At 44.6% G+C, this 15949-nt stretch overlaps 1 protein-coding gene across 1 annotated transcript in view; it reads left to right on the forward strand.

The window, feature by feature from the left end:
- The window catches only part of DENND2A (DENN domain containing 2A), a 91957-nt gene that overhangs the window by 34455 nt on the left and 41553 nt on the right, over positions 1-15949 (forward strand). The window contains exons 4-6 of the mRNA XM_015588359.2: positions 5042-5169; positions 6748-6869; positions 14249-14449. Coding sequence (XP_015443845.1) covers positions 5042-5169; positions 6748-6869; positions 14249-14449 — 451 coding nt within the window. The remainder of the gene's footprint in view (positions 1-5041; positions 5170-6747; positions 6870-14248; positions 14450-15949) is intronic.

Raw genomic sequence — 15949 nt, forward strand, 5'->3', positions numbered from 1 at the left:
CCTGATAATTTGAGGGCCCAGGAAGCAAACATGGGCTGAGAGGAGGTTGCACCCCATCACCGGGCTGTGGGCTCCCAGAAGGCAGAGACTTCTTCACCAGCTGTGAGCTCATTTGGGACCCTCAGAAGGTGCTTATTAAGCATGTGGGCTGGATGTGGAACAGATGTGGAAATATTTAAATGCGAGAGAAGCCAATTTAGATGTGGTTATCATTAGCCTTTTGAAATTTCTTTTCCCTCAGTTAATTTGTAAATAAAGGTACTAAAACCTTTCTTCCCAAGCTTGATATTTTTGTAGACAAGACTTAGATAAGTGGTTGGATTATTTGTTTAGTCATATTTTTCCTATTCGGGGATCCTCATCACCTGCCTGAACCCCAAAACCGGAGGACCCAGTGCTTGGAGGCATTTATGCAGATTATAGAAATAGTGCTTGGGAAGAACTGTGCAAAGCCACTGCTTGTAAGTATGTTACCAATGCATAATGATGACACATCATACTTTGTAACTGGAACTCTCTCTCCCGCTGGCTCTAGAAACAGGGCATGTAAAGATTTCTGGTTTCTCCTTGATTTTGTATGTACCGTGGCTTTCAAGCATCCTGCATAGGAATTAGTCACCTGAAAACCAACATTTTAATATAGAAATGGAATGGCTATTTAAGAAAACTTGTATGAATTCTTTTGCAAACTAAATAATAGTTTTGCGATGTGAATAACTATCTCCTAATGAGTTTTTTTAAGGAAGTTTGTAATTTTTTTAAATTGCAATTTTCTAATGCCATTTAGACTGGTGGTACCTACTATGTGTTAGGAATGAAAAGCAAAGTATAGTTGAACTTTTACATTAGCATCTTGTTCTTGGAAATATGGAAGCATCATCAAAAAAAAAAAAACCTTTCAAACTATAGCCTGAAATGCCAGGGTGTCCGACAGCAGCCATTTGGATACAGGCCATCTCAGCCCAAAAGATAATCCAGATTGTGTTACATATGCTCTGAGTCAGTGAGCCATCCGCTGGGACTGGGAGAGCCAATAGCATGCAAACATCTGTATTGTTAGGGCGTTTATTATTAAAACATTTGAACTATTCAGATATTATTTCATAGGTACTTTATAATAATTTTTCATTTTCCGATTTGACCTATACAAACAGATACCTCAAGTGAGATTTTTTTAAAAATAAAAACAATTGTAGAGCTCTCTCCGTGGCAAAGCAAGATGTGACTGCCACCCTTTTCTAAAATCAAAGGCTGAGCTTAGCCAGGGTCATGCTCGCATTCCAGACAGTCAAGGATTTTTCTCTAAGCGGTGGCCACCTCTCTGTCCCTCTGCTGCCGGGAGTTGTGCTTCCTGACACTGTAGCAGAAACTGCCCAGCTCCCAAGAAAGTTATTCTTTTCTGTGAGGGTTCATAGCTTCCCTTCATAGCGTAGTTTAGTTACATTACGAGGGAAACAGAGGGCTTGTTGAGTAATTCACAGTAACACGTGATAAGGTTTTGTATGTAGAATTAGTTCAAGTTCCTAACAACGAACTCTGGAAACAACCCGTTTTAATTTGCAGACGGGGACTGCAGCTTTTCTCCCGCAACGCCTTGCTCGTTTGCTGTGCTCAGTCCTCTTAAGAGCTCCAGTCTCCAACCAGACTCCCTGGTCCACCACTTCCTCCCAATGTGACCTTAAGCAACTTACCTAACCTCTCTATGCCTCTGTTTTCTCATATATAAAATGTGGACAATGATAGTAATTTGTCACAAGGTTGTCGTAGAGTTCCAGTGTGCTCCAGGCAGAGCCCCTAGTCGGTACTGAATCAATACTGAATGAGTGATTCCGCGGTCTCGTTGAACAGTTTGCGTCTTTCCTAGCAAATCTCGGTTGGTCGGTCGTGGGTGTGCTGAGGGCTCCAGGTAGCAATCGGGTTAGCTCTCCAGGGCAAACCCAGAAGCCATGGCCCACTCCAGGAGTGACTTCACTCTGCCCTGACCGCAGGCCACCACACCTCTGTCCCCAGTCAGCCACCTGGCTCATACCGCCCTGGGCTAATGGCAACCCGGACTAGGAAATGTTCAGAGCGGGCTCACAGCACAGCGCATTTCTATCGGGAGAAGACAGACCAGATCTGCTTCCCGGCCACCGCCCTCCAGGCCCGTCTGCTGGAGCTCCAACGCCTAGCCTCTCCTGGCCAGATACCACACGGGGATGAGAAGGGGCTCACGGATTGGTAGCCCCTCCTTTGGGACATGAGCTTTTTGTTAGTAGGACAGGATCCTGGGGCACGAATGACAGTTTCAGCCTCTTTGGCCCGATGCAAGGCCACGGAGACCCAGCCTGGAAACTTCCGGCTTGGCCCTTCTTTATGCTGCTGCCCTAAGTGCGGACTTCAGGTTCCTGAAGGAGAGAGGGTGGGGTGCAGATGAGGGCTGACGATTCAGATGTGGAGATAGCGAAGTTGAGGCCCAAAGAGGAAAATGCTTGGGAAACACTCACAGCCCAGAGAGAGGAGGAAGAGAGGCCGGTGACAAAGAAGTGTCTGACAGGGAAGCAGAGTTAGGACAGCATTGCGCTGGCTTCTCAAACCATCTGGAGGGCCCGTGTGCTGCCGTTTCCAATCCTTTGCCGGACAAAACTATTGTAAAATATAATAAAAAAGAATTATCAGACAAACGAAATGAAAAAAGACAACACAAGCTTCTGTTTAAAAAAAATTGTTCCGTCAAATTGCTTGAAAAGTTTCTAAACATTTACTCTCAATATCTGTACTTATCAAGGACCAGTAGCAAACACAAGGCACACCAGCCCCTGCCCATAAATTGCACTTTGAGCACAGCTGCCTTACACTGTAGAGACCAAGAGGCGTCATGTAAAAAAAAAAGGACCAAGAAGGTGGTTAGGTTTTACCAGAAATTCACTGGCGACCTTTGGGGGACAGTTTCAGAAAGGAATGCGAGCAGATGCCAGGCCGAGAGGGTCAAGGAGAGAGAAGCCGTGAGGGGCGGTGAACTAGTTACGTAGGCAGTCAGGAGGTGTCCCCGCTCCTCCCTGTGCCCCTTAGAAATGCTGGCCAGCGAGGTGAGAAAAGCAGCGCTACCACGGTCATTGTTTCAGCTGAAAGTTTTCCTAGAGGAAACCTCTGCATATTTAAAGAAAGAAAGGAAGGAGCTAGTAGAGGAAAATATTTAAAATGCAAGAAATCCCCAAAGTTTGGAAAGCAGACAAATGGCCTCTGCCTGGTTCTGCCATCTCGTGGCTTTAATGCGTGACTTTCTCATCGAGGCCTTCCTGGTGCACCCATGATCTACCCACCTGAGCCCTCCTCGGTAGTCTTGCTTGCATCGACCGGTTCTCTTCCATCATTGAACTTAACCCAGTTTATCATCCTTTTCGTGTGTGAGCCACCTGATGTCTGTCTTCCTCCCTAGAACACAAGCTCTATGAGGCAGGGACACTGTTTTAGTCACACTCCTTATTTATCAAACCCCGAGCACAGTGCCTCCCACACAGTAAATGCTCAATGTAAAACATTCGCCACGTAAGTAATTAATAGTACCACAACAGTAATAGTGATAGCTAACATTTGTTGAGTGCTTGTTAGGTGCTAAAGACTGTATAAATATTCCCTTTTCTATTCTTCAGACAATACTGTGAGATAATCACCATTTTACAAATCAGGACACTGAGTTTCAGCCCAGTTAAGTGGTTCGTCCAAGTTTGTGAATAAAAGATCCCAGATCTGTATCCAGGTCCCGTTTAATCCTGGAGCCACCAGTGAGGCACCTTCCCCAGGGGCCAGAGAGAGACCAGAAGTGCAGGTGAAGAAACCGAGACACTGCATTTCTAAGTAGTCAGCTACAGATCACCACCTAGGGTGCTAGCATGTGAAGAACACTGTGCTAGACACCGACGATGAAAATAAGAGAGAAGAGTGGTGATTCCTGAGCCCTAGGGGGGCTGTGACCATCTGGACTCTGTCCACTGAGGGGTGAAGGGCCAGGAGCAAGTCCAAGCCAGCTGGGGGGTGTGCTCCATTCAGTGTGGAGGGACCGCATTTTCACGTAAGTTCCATTCAAGGAAGGACCAAGTGTGTTGAGCAGAGGTTCTGGACAGATCTGCTTGGGAGTAGAAGGTGAGCTTCCAGAGCCTGAGTGGGCCGGGCTGTTCTGCTCCGACTGGGAAAAAAATCTGGGTTACTTTGGAGAAGGAGAGGGAGGGAGAAGAAAACGGACAGAGGTGGAGTGAACCTGTGAGGCAGCTGATGTTTTGTATGTTGCACAATATGACCCATCTCATCACCTCCCAAGTATTCAGTAAAATTACAAAAATCATAGAAACTCTAGGTGAGCGGCTGTGTATGAGCGTGTGTGAGATAGTTGGAGAAGGGGCTAGACCTCGCCTTACGATGAACACCATCGGAACAAGGAGTGCTGTGTGGATTCAGGGTGGGGAGGGGATGGTAGGAAGCCACAGAATGTGCCAGGCCACAGACAGAGACCCGGCCACGTTTGCACAGATCTTTAAGCGGGGGTTAGGTGGGATATCTCATGGCTCTAGATTTCATTCTGATGATAACTTCTTGGGTGAGAGAAAAGGGGAGGTTCCCAGGCCTCTGGCCTTCCCTGAACTGGCCATCACGGTTCTTTCTGGTTATTAATGTGTGTTCTGTAAATATGGGAGAGCATTTGAAAAGTCCGGAAAAGTAAAAGTGAGGAGAAGCCACAGGCCATCCCTCAGTCCTGAGATAGCAGCTGTATTTTTTCCTTCATTCCCTGCTTTTTGTTTTCTATGTATGTTTGTTTACAAAGTCGGGACTGTATTTTATATATATACTTTGCTATCTTTACTTGGCCTAGTAACACAAACATTCTTTCAAGTAAAAGCCACATCTCACATTTGAAGATTTTTATATCTGCTTACAAAACCTAGAGTTGATTTCAGTAATAGAGATTTTCTCAAGGAAAAAGAAAAATTTTTTTTTGTATGTATTCCCTGGACCAGCCTAATTTGATTTGAGTTCTTGTTTTTTTCTCCCATGTGGTACAACCCAGAAAGTCCTATGAGTTTGAAGACTTACTGCAGTCTTCTGCTGAGAACAGCAGGGTCGACTGGTATGCACAGACTAAGCTGGGGCTCACGCGCACTTTATCGGAGGAGAACGTCTACGAAGACATTCTGGGTAAGAGGCAAAATGTGTTGGGGCACAGGTCTGCCTGTGAGAAAGGGGAGGGAGGACATGGGCTGGCCGCTTCCCCCCACACACATACACACACATAAACACTTGAAGACATACATGTACTCAAGTGAATGAGAGAGCAGGTAGGTGAGTGGAAGGTGAAAATGGGGTCAGAGGGGAGAGGAAGGGCTGGGGACAAACAGCTATGGAAGCGGCATGGTGCAGTGGGAAGCACTTGAGACCTGGAGCCTCAATATGCGTGATCGAATCTTGGCCCTGCTACTTATTCGCTGCATGACATCGAGCTGGCGACTTAACGTCTCTGAACTCCAATTCTCTCATCTTATGCTAAGGATGACGGCAGCTACCTTACAGGGTTGTCTGGGGACTGGAGAAGGTGGTACGTAAAGTACCTGGCTTATAAGTGATGCACAGTAAGTTTAGGGGTTACCGAATGAAAGAAAACTAAAGACCGCCATACTCTTTCTGAAACAACAGGAGCGTGGCAATCACAGAGCATCCAAATGCAGACTAAAGTGAGTGTCTGCTATTAAAACAGTAGCTTTAGCCTCGTTCTGAAGAATTCTTTCAGATTCCACAGTGTGGCTCAGATTCAGAGTGAGTTTGCGTTTAAATTCAGTAAGTTAAGTAATCTTAGAGAAAATCACAGTTTCGATTTGTGAGCTCAGACTAGCATCTGCGTGTTGGGGGTGGAGGTGGGGGAGGGGGGAAAAAGGAGCTGGTAAGAGGGGGAGACCCATACGTATCTACATGCAAGGAGCAGGTAGGGCAGGTACACACCTGCATACGGGCATGTAATCATCGATTCCAGGAAAACTCCATGGTCGGTGGACACACGAGCATGGAGGAACGTACTTAGCTGAGCTGTTCGCATTGCACCATACACTGTTTGAACTTCCATGTCCAAGCTGGGGAGACGAATCCTGCCCAAGCGGCAGGCTCCTCAAACCCCAGGCAGGGATGAGATCTGGACTTAGCAGTGTGTGCCTGACAGGGGAGCTCTCATTCACGAGGAACAGAAAACCCGGCTGAAGCAGTTAAGGGGCTTGATTGGCTCCTGTGACTAGACTGGCTTTTTCTTCCTTGTTTCTTATACCTCAGGTTAGCTCCATTCTCAGCAGGTTTCCCTGGTCCCCACGATGCTGCCATCAGCTCCCTGGAGCGGGGTTCTGTCTGTGTCCTGCAAGTCCCAGCAACAGTCCCGAGGTTCACTCTGGCTACAGCAGTTTAGGTCCCGTGCCCACCTTCCGAGCCCAGGGATACCACGCGGTGACTGGCCTAGATTTGGGATTCTGAGCCTTCCCGGAACTGGTCGCTGAGGCAGGGACTCGGGGAACTCTGAATGGCTAAAACCCTGAAAGCCAAGTGCATCTAAGAACGGGAGACAGGGTTGGGTTGGGGGGAGTTCCCCAGTGGGGATCGGGTCTGGTACCAAGAGAAAGGACGAATGGATGGCGAGACATCAGACATCCCCACAGGAGAGGCTAGGGTATTGGGCTGATCCGACAAGGAAGACCTGCTCAGTGTTCCCAGTTCCTGACCAGTTACTTCTGACCACAGATCCGCCAATGAAGGAAAACCCTTATGAGGACGTTGAATTACATGGCCGCTGCCTGGGGAAGAAGTGTGTCTTGAACTTTCCTGGCTCTCCCACCCCTTCCATCCCTGACACACCCACCAAGGTATGAGCCCCCCAGAGAAGTGTTGGGGGAGGGGGGCGAGGGATCCCCAGCACCATGACCCGAGCAGCCTGGAGTTCTGGGTTACACGGGAACGCTGGGCCATGCGCACAGAGGCTCCAGGTCTGTACCTTAGCTGCCTGCCTGCGCTTCCCGCCTCTGGTGCTCCTGGAACTCCGCTCCACGAAGCTGCCTCAAGTATCATTGTCACATCTGCTGGATGGGGAACCTCCCCAACTGGGTAAATAACGTGTCGTACAGCCATGCTATACAGCCATTAGGTAGAATGTCCTGACGTAAAACAAACTCTCAAGTATAGACCTGAAAGGCATGGGGCAGAAGCAGTATTTTTACAGTACACCGCCACGTGTGGGGTTTTTCAGTGGAAGAATATGCATCACGTAATTTCACCTGTTTGCACATGGTGAAGAAGATTTCTGTAGGGATTCCTAAGAATGCGTCAGTGGGTACCTCTGCGGAGTTGTTGAGTGCCTGAGTACCTGGAGGTCAGGGTAGAGACTGGCATTTTTTACAGAATATCCTTTTGAACCTTTCGGAATTATGTACATATGGATAATATAACTATATTCACGTACATGATCATTTCAACCCTTTGCCTGTAGGACTGAATTCATTCCTTAGCAGGGCATTCCTCTTCCTTCATAATTGATCCCCGAGCACCCATTACTACCTAGTTCCCCACAGCTCCCACCTACAGAAAGCTCCCCTCCAGTGAGAGCCTGCTGACGGCCTCTCTGATAGCACAGGCCCAGGATCAGCAGACCTTTTCTCTAAAGAGCCAGAGAGCAAACATATAACCTTTGCTGTAAGTACTCAGCGCTGCCATCGTGGTACAAAGCAGCCGCAGACAATGTGCAAACAAATAAGTGTTGCTGTGTTTCAATAGAACTCTATTTATGGATACTGTATTTTGAATTTTATATAATTTTCACCTGTCGTAGAATATTTTTCAGCCATTTAAAGATGTAGGAACTATTCTTAACTCATGGCCTATACAAAAACAGGTGGTGGGCCTGACATGGCCCAAAGGTCGTAATTTGCCCACCCCTGTGTTAGCTCATTTCTACCTCTGCTTTGACTCTCGCCTGGACCTCCCTCTTCCCATTCTTTAGGGCTCAGCTCAATCATGTCTCCTTCAGAAAGCTTCCAGGCCGTCCCAGGCCCGGGACCTCTTCCCCTCCGCCTGCCTATAACACTCAGTGGGCTAAAGCATTCATTTCACACCAAATTGTATGTACTGCCTATGACATCTCTTACTCTGGTGATGTAAATTCTGATTTAAGTCATATAATATATCTTAGAAACATCTCCCCAACTAGACTGAAATTCCTCAAGGTCAGAAAATATATATTCTATTTCTTTGTGTCTCCCATAAGTAGTTGTTATACAATGTTTAGGTATTGAAGACATTAAATAAAGGCCAAATCCAGGCTGTGTCAGTTTAAATCCCATAGCAAAGGCCTAAGAAACCATCTTCCTGTCTGGGCACCTGTGAGGTCAGCACTTGCTGGCGGGTGGCTGGAGTCTGTCTGCACACGAGGCACCCCTTTGTGCTTGACAGTCACAAAAGGAAGCTTTCTGCCACCAGTCTTCCTGAAGAGAATTGAAGGCAGAACCTATCGTGAAGGGTGGATCTTACAGACCCAAATCAATTGCTGTAATACTTGCCAAAACCAATTAATTGTTCTTTTCTCCTCCTGTGGAAAGGAGTATCATCATGAATAATTCATGACAACTGATGATTAACAGTTTCTACTTGCGTTTGAAATGTATTTTTTGTGTTTTCATTGGAATATGGAAAATGTCTTCAACATTTAGGAAATCCTTCATTTCCCATAGTGGGTAAGCCTGGCTTAGAAGAAGGGAGGGTGCACCCCGACTCAGCCCTCTTGTTCTACTCAGCTCTACTCCACTCTCCACTCCACGTGAGGAGTGAACTACATCTTACAAAGGAAAACGTGAGCCTACGGTAGCTCTGCATTCAGAGCTGGTGCTGCTCCCTAATACTAGAGGAGAAAGGCCTGGCCCTTTTTGTCTCCATCCTGCCAGGCTAGGAAGAAACTAAATCCTCTGTCCCCCAGACAGCTAAACAAGCAGGTAGTCATGTCAACGAAAATTTCAAGTCCAGCTGCCCAACACGCAGGACTGGTCGCCACTGATCGTTCACACTCGCTCCGCTGCCCTCCCACATCTGGGTGTGTGGTTTGTTCCCCCGTTCTGGGGGACAGCTGCAGACTTTCCTACTCTCTCCATTTAGTTCTTCAAATATTCATGGAGCCTCTGCCACATCTGGGCTGCATCTGGGACCTTGGAACTTACTGGAGCAGTCCCTCTGTGGCGACCTCCTCTACCAGCCACAGATAGGTCCTAAGAGACCTTTGGGGATTTTCACTTAATTAGATCCTGCCTCGTTCCAGTAGAGAGGAAAAGGTCAGCTGGACAGACTTGCCTCGGAGAGAAACAGACGTGCAGCTGGGGGCGACACTACCGCTTACAAACCCACAGTGCGAGGCCCTGACACAAGACCGTGCTGCCCTTGCTGGGTGCTACCAGCATCCCCACCCCTTGAATGGCACACCAAGTACGGTGGGAACTGATTTTTATAATAAAAGACATCTCTGCTAATATAAGATGCTCTTTTTTACTTATCGATACTTAAGAGGAAAAATGTATCGCTGACATTCTCTGCTGGCCTAGATAGATCACACGCACCATCTCCCACCAACAAAGCAGACATCACTTAGCCATAGCTCTGAGAGGCAGTGTCCACTCCCCTGTGCAGGTTCCAGAGCCCAACTGCCTCCATTCAGAACTGGCCTGGGCCACTTGTTAGCTCTATGACTTTGGGCAAATGATCTCATCTACGTGCATCAGTTTCTTCACTGTTAAAATAGGACCGATTGTAGTATACTCCTTTTAAGGGGTCTTATGAAAATTAATGAAATTCATACTTATAGACCATTTAGACTAGCGCTTGCAACAGCAGTACTATTTACGTTTGCTAAATATATAGAATTATGCTTTTCAGTAAATGTTCTTTTAAAAAATTAACCTTATTTTCTGAAAATAGAAATACATTTTCATTGTAAAAAATTTAAGAATACTGAAAAGTATACTGAAGAAAATAAAACTCATCTGTAATAGGGGATTTTTGTTTTTTCTTTATGCTCACTTACATTTTCTTTTTGTATAATAGATTATTATGTGTATGTATATATACGCTTATATTTTTTCAGGTCTTTTTTTAAAAAATTGCATGTAATCCCAACACCCAGAGATAACCACTGCTAATACTTTGGTTTATTTCCTTCCAGATTATCTCACATTGCCTGTGCATGTGTACATTTAAAAGAAAGACTTGGGATTATGTTGTATAAACAGTTTACTGCTCTTTATGCATATTCATCATTAAGTATGTCCCCATATTATTAATTTGTTTTTAAAAACAATTTTCATTGCCTAGATGATGTTTCATAATTTTAAGGTAATGTCATTAACTTCGCGTAAAGTCCCAGTTGTTGGAATGTGCATGTATGCCTTTCCATGTGTTTCTATGTATGTATATTTAAGGGAGTGTTTATGTATTCATGTGAATATGAGTACCCGTGGGCATATATGAACAAATGTGTATGTCTGTGTGAATGACATCTGAGCACGTCTTGGGAGGAGGCCTCTGTGAAAGAAAATAGGAATGAGGTTGCAATAGAGGTAAGGAGGAGATGGGAGATTTTACATCAAGGATCCTTCTAGTCTCCTGCCATCAGTGTGTCCTGAGGCAGTGAGATAGGGACAACAGAGGGCAGGAAGGAGTTAAACCATTAGCCGCCATTCACAGACAAGAAGGGTGAATGAACCCTGGCTTGAGTCCAGGTCAGCTCCCTCTGGGGCTGCACACAGCTTCCTTGCAGCCCCCTCCTCCCCACGGAGATGCCCCCTGGCCAGGGCCCATCACTCTTGGTCTCTTGAAACAACTCAAGAGATTTCAAAAGAGGGTCCTTTTCTGTTTTTCCCTTTTGGACACTACATATCTTTTGTTGGGTATGAGTCCAGAATCTATAAGATTAGGGAGAAGTCTGTGTGCCCCTGTGACAGAGCCAGTCCCCTCCATTGAGTTTACTCCAAAGAAACACAGTGGGGTAGACATGTTATCATCAGGGCATGTTGGTGTGAGGCTCTCCCATCAAAAGCTGGAGTCTTCACTGGACCACAGTCTGACACAATCATCCTTGGGGTCTTAGACAATGGATTCTCTTTTCTACTATAGTTCAGGTTTGGCAAACTACTGCTGGTCACTTGGTTTTGTAAATAAAGTTTTATTGGAATACAACCATGCTGACTCGTTTACATATTATCTGTGGCTGCTCTTGCATTCTAGTGGCATAGATGAGTAGTTCTGACAGAGACAATATGGCCCACAAAGTCTAAACAATTTACTCTCTGGCTTTAAAAAAAAGTTTGCTGACCCTGCTAAGTCCAAACTTGTACCCTCTCTTTCAAAGGCCTTCCACAGACAATTCGATGTCTTTACTGTTTTGTCATCTCTTCCATCTGTTTCACGGCACTCGCTCTAATCCATGAAGACTTTCTTTATATCTCATTTGCTCTTTCTCACCTCTGTTCTCAGATTGTGCTATATACTTGATAATACTCTCTCCATAGCCCACTAAGTCCTCTTTCTATCAGTTAAGTTGCTACTGAAATTCCACACCCTCATGAAATCTCCCTGGACATTTGGTGGCTTATTTGGGGGCGTTCTAGGACACGCTGGGGCCCTTTTCTCCAGCAGTGTGACCACTGGTAGATGCAGCCCACACACAACCTCCACCAGTTCTAGACACCTGTTAAAACGTTGTGTGTTTTGATTCCTTTCTGTTTTCTTTCTTCTTAGACTTTTTCATAAGTCAGATCTTTGAACAGACATTATCACAACCTAAATCTCTAGTGAAAACAGATACCTGCTTTTTGCCAATAATTCAATATGGGATTCCAATGCAGTGAAAGAGTTGGGACCATTTCCTTGGGTTTCATTGCAGATGAAATGTGGTTTTTAAGAAGACTTATGATTATTCCTTCTTCTTGTGCTTGTTTAGTTATTAAAATGCCTGTAGTGAGCAAACCAGGTGGTCTCTTCCTCTGCTCAGGGCTTGCAGCATTAAGCAATTAATTGTTCCCTGAAGACCATGTCAAAACAGGGGAGCAGGCCACTGAGGAAGGCTACGCGTCTTATTCCAAAAATCTTCAGAAAAAAAAAAAAGGTTCTGGAGTTATTGTTACTATTTGGAACCAAATAAGAATGGAGAAATCAATGGAACAAAATAAGCCTATTCTATGAGAGTTTAAAGTATGATAAATGTGGGCTTATAAAATCATAGAAAAATCATTCATTAAAGGAATAGGGATAAGTTAGCTTAGAGGAGAAATCAATTTAGACTAACAAACAATAAAATAAATTTGTGATGGATTAATGAATAAATTATGTTCAAAATAAGCTAAGAAAATCCAGAAGAAAATGGAATTAAATATTTATTAAACCTCTAAAAAGATATAGATTTTTCTAGGCAAAGATTAATCACTCACAAAGGAAAGATGAACAAATTTTTTATATAAAAATGTTATGTGAAAAATTCCACATAACCAAAATAGAAATACAAACAAACCACATGGAAAAAATACACTTGCAGCAAAACTAAGAGTTAATATCTGATATGTAGAGAGAGTACCTCCAAATTAATAAGAAAAACACTAGGATCCCAAAAGATAAATAGGCAAAGAACCTAAACAATACACTTAGGAAAAATGCAATTAGCACATTAAAGTATAAAAAAGTGTCATGCCATAGAGGAAGGAAAAGAAATAACTTATATGGAATGCCTGTTACCTATTAGGCACTGTTACATGCTGTATATGCTTTATCTCTTCTAATTCATTAATTAATTTTTTAAAAGACTTTGCAGATATATAGTATCCTAAAATGTGAATCTTGGAAGTACCTTTAGAAAACGTGTAGTCAAAGTAGATTTTTAATTTTTTTATTACTATTTCTTATTTTAGTGAATAGTTAATCATTCATATGGTTCAAAATTTAAGAAGTATACAATGTAAAGTCTTCATTTTGCCTCAATCCCTCTATTTCTGTCCCACAGAGCAACCACTGTTAGCTTTTTGTGTATCCTTCCATAACTATTCCGTGGATATACCAGAATAGCTCCTTAAAACACACACACAAACACACACGGCTGTCAGCAAACTATACCAACTATTGTACACCTTGCTTTTTTGCTTAACGATACATGTCTGAGAGAACCTTCATATCAGTACATTAAGATTTTTTTATGCCTGCATTGTAGTCCACTATATGGACAAAAACTTATTTGATGAGCCTCTATTGATGTACATTTAAGTTGTTTTCAGTATTTTGTGTTTGCAATATGCTTTGCCCAGTATAACTTTCCTTGTACAATACATCTTAGCACGAGTGTGAGCATATCAGGAGGGCAGATTCCTAGAAGCAGAATTGCTAGGTGAAAGGGTATACCCATTTGTAATTTTATTGATAGATTACCCTCCATAGAGTTGTACCAATTTCCGACCCCACCAACAGTGTATAGAAGTGTGAAAGTGACTGTTTTCTTCACTTTCATCAATACAATTTGTCAGTTTTTTTATCTTTGTTAATCTTTGAGTGAGAAATGTTTCTTCAATAGAGTTTAAATTTTCCTTTCTCTTACAGTGTAGCTAAGACCTTTTTTATATATATATTTAAGAATCATCGTATTTCCTTTCTACAAACTTTCATTCTTTTGCCTGTTTTTCTTTTGGATTGTCGATCTTCTCATTTATTTGTAGTCTGTATTAGAAAAATGAGCTCTATAAGTTCCATTTTTTTTTTTTAACCACTTTTTTGTTTGCCTTTTGACCTTAAAGCAGCTCATTTTTAGAAATAAGACACTGAGGACCAGAGAAGTGAAATTCCTTGGATAGGAGACACTCAGCTTGCCAGTGGCAGAGTTAGAGCCAGACTTAGGTCTTGTAAGTCCCAGTGCAGCGTGTCTTGAATTGTCTTGGATGAGTCGGGATGTCTCATCTGTAAAGCTAAGGGATTGAGCCAGGCGAGTTCCCACTTGTCTAAAAAGTGAGACTGAATTAGATCTGTGTTTTTATATCATACTAATTTTCCATAATTGGGTGATAAGCATTTATTGAGCACTTACTAGCATAGACAAATCCATTGTAGTCTGAGGACATACTCTGGGTAGCTTCCCTCCTCCACCTCAAGTGGTCTCCGTCACTGGCACCCCCTGTGATCTCCCAGTAAGTCCTTTTCGTATTAATGTACCTTCTTTTCTCCTTTCCCTGCACAGCAGCCATTGTCCAAACCTGCTTTTTTCCGGCAAAATTCAGAGAGGAGGAACTTCAAACTGCTGGACACTAGGAAGCTGAGTCGGGATGGAACTGGGTCCCCTTCCAAAACCAGTCCCCCCTCCACCCCCAGCAGTCCTGACGACACTTTCTTTAACCTTGGAGATCTGCAGAATGGCCGGAAGAAGAGAAAGCTACCCAAGGTAAGGCCTGCAACTAGCTTTGTGTTCAGAAATGCACCCCCCGCATCTTTCCCTGCAGAGGAGTCTGGGCAGAGGACAAATACCTGCTTTGTCACAGGCCAGGTGGGCATGGTGTAGCCTGCAGGCTGGGATGTGTGGGCCTTTGCCATAATAATTCTTGTGGTCCTGTAGCCTTCCTCTTAACCATCCTTCTCTTTGCCTTAACTACTCTTCTGACCCTGGACAGTGTTTCCAGTACCCAGCCTCAAAAGGCCACATCCTCCTCCTTCATGGCCTGAGAAAGTCGATCCATCCACCAGGCTCTGACTCAGGCTCCACCAGCACCCGCTGCAGAGGCAGCATCGTGCGAGGCCTGTGCTCGAGGCAGCACTTGTCAACAGTACACCTTCCCTGGCTCTCCTCAGTCCAAAGGGTAAAACACTCCCAGTGGCTTGGATGTGCATCCTCATGTGTCCGCTACTGATTAAATTTCCTTTTGCTCACTTTCAACCCCGAAGTGCTGGTCACTCTCTATTGTCCATTTTGGTACCAACTTTCTACAGGAACTTTTAGAACAGGAATTCTTAATTTCAGAGGCCAGGGGTAGGCTTTAGAGGATCACAAAACCCATAAAATTGTGTGAAACTTTGTGTGGGTGAGTTCTGGGAGGTGGGGGTGGGATTGGGGATTGTCTGTAGATTTCACTGGATTTCTCAAAGTGACCCATCGACCTAAAAGAAAGTCAGGGGACATCTTCACAAGCTGGTCCCTCCTGATGCAGTTTGGTTACTCAGCATTTTGAGCTGTAACTTCACCCAATCACCCCTGCCTTCAACATTCTTATTCTAGTGAAGATAAGTCACCTTGGCCATCAGAGTGCATTCTGAAGAGTAAGGGTCAGGTGCTGGACAAAGTTCTAACGTCTGCAGACTGGCGACAGGGGTTTTAGGCGGAAGAGGGGGAAGATGCCATGCTTTGTCTTGTCGATGGAGGGCAGAGAGAGGGGCCACAGTAGGAGCCTCACTTGTCCCCTTCAAGCCCTCCTGGTCCTGCCCAGCCCTGCCTAGGGCACAGTACAGGCTGCATATGGTTTGATCAGTTTTCTGAAGGAATTCCCTCTGACGCACGGACCCCTGTCTCATTCAGCCCGGGCAGAGTCTCTCCCATGTCTCCCCTTGACTGCCTTCTAGTCGCTGTCCTGTGCTGTCATGATAGCTGCTCATGGGACCCCCAAGCGTGGGATCTGGAGCCACTCCATTAACTCCCCTTCTGCTTGTTCTGGCACGATTTATACATACTGTTGTTGTCAGAAACCTGCAATTGTGGAATAATTAAAAGCGGCTATCAACACCTGTACAACCTCATGATTATCTTAGCAAATTAAATAGGACTAATAAAATGAGTTAGCTGTTAGGATAGAGCTTTGATACAACTCCAGGTTTGAGTCGCCATCTCTCGATAAGCACTCCCTCGCCTGCCCCCATGCCTTTACCCATCGCTTCCCCCATATACTATTTTAAT

This window comes from Pteropus alecto, unplaced genomic scaffold (assembly GCF_000325575.1).
Source record: "Pteropus alecto unplaced genomic scaffold, ASM32557v1 scaffold22, whole genome shotgun sequence".
Lineage (NCBI taxonomy): Eukaryota > Metazoa > Chordata > Mammalia > Chiroptera > Pteropodidae > Pteropus > Pteropus alecto.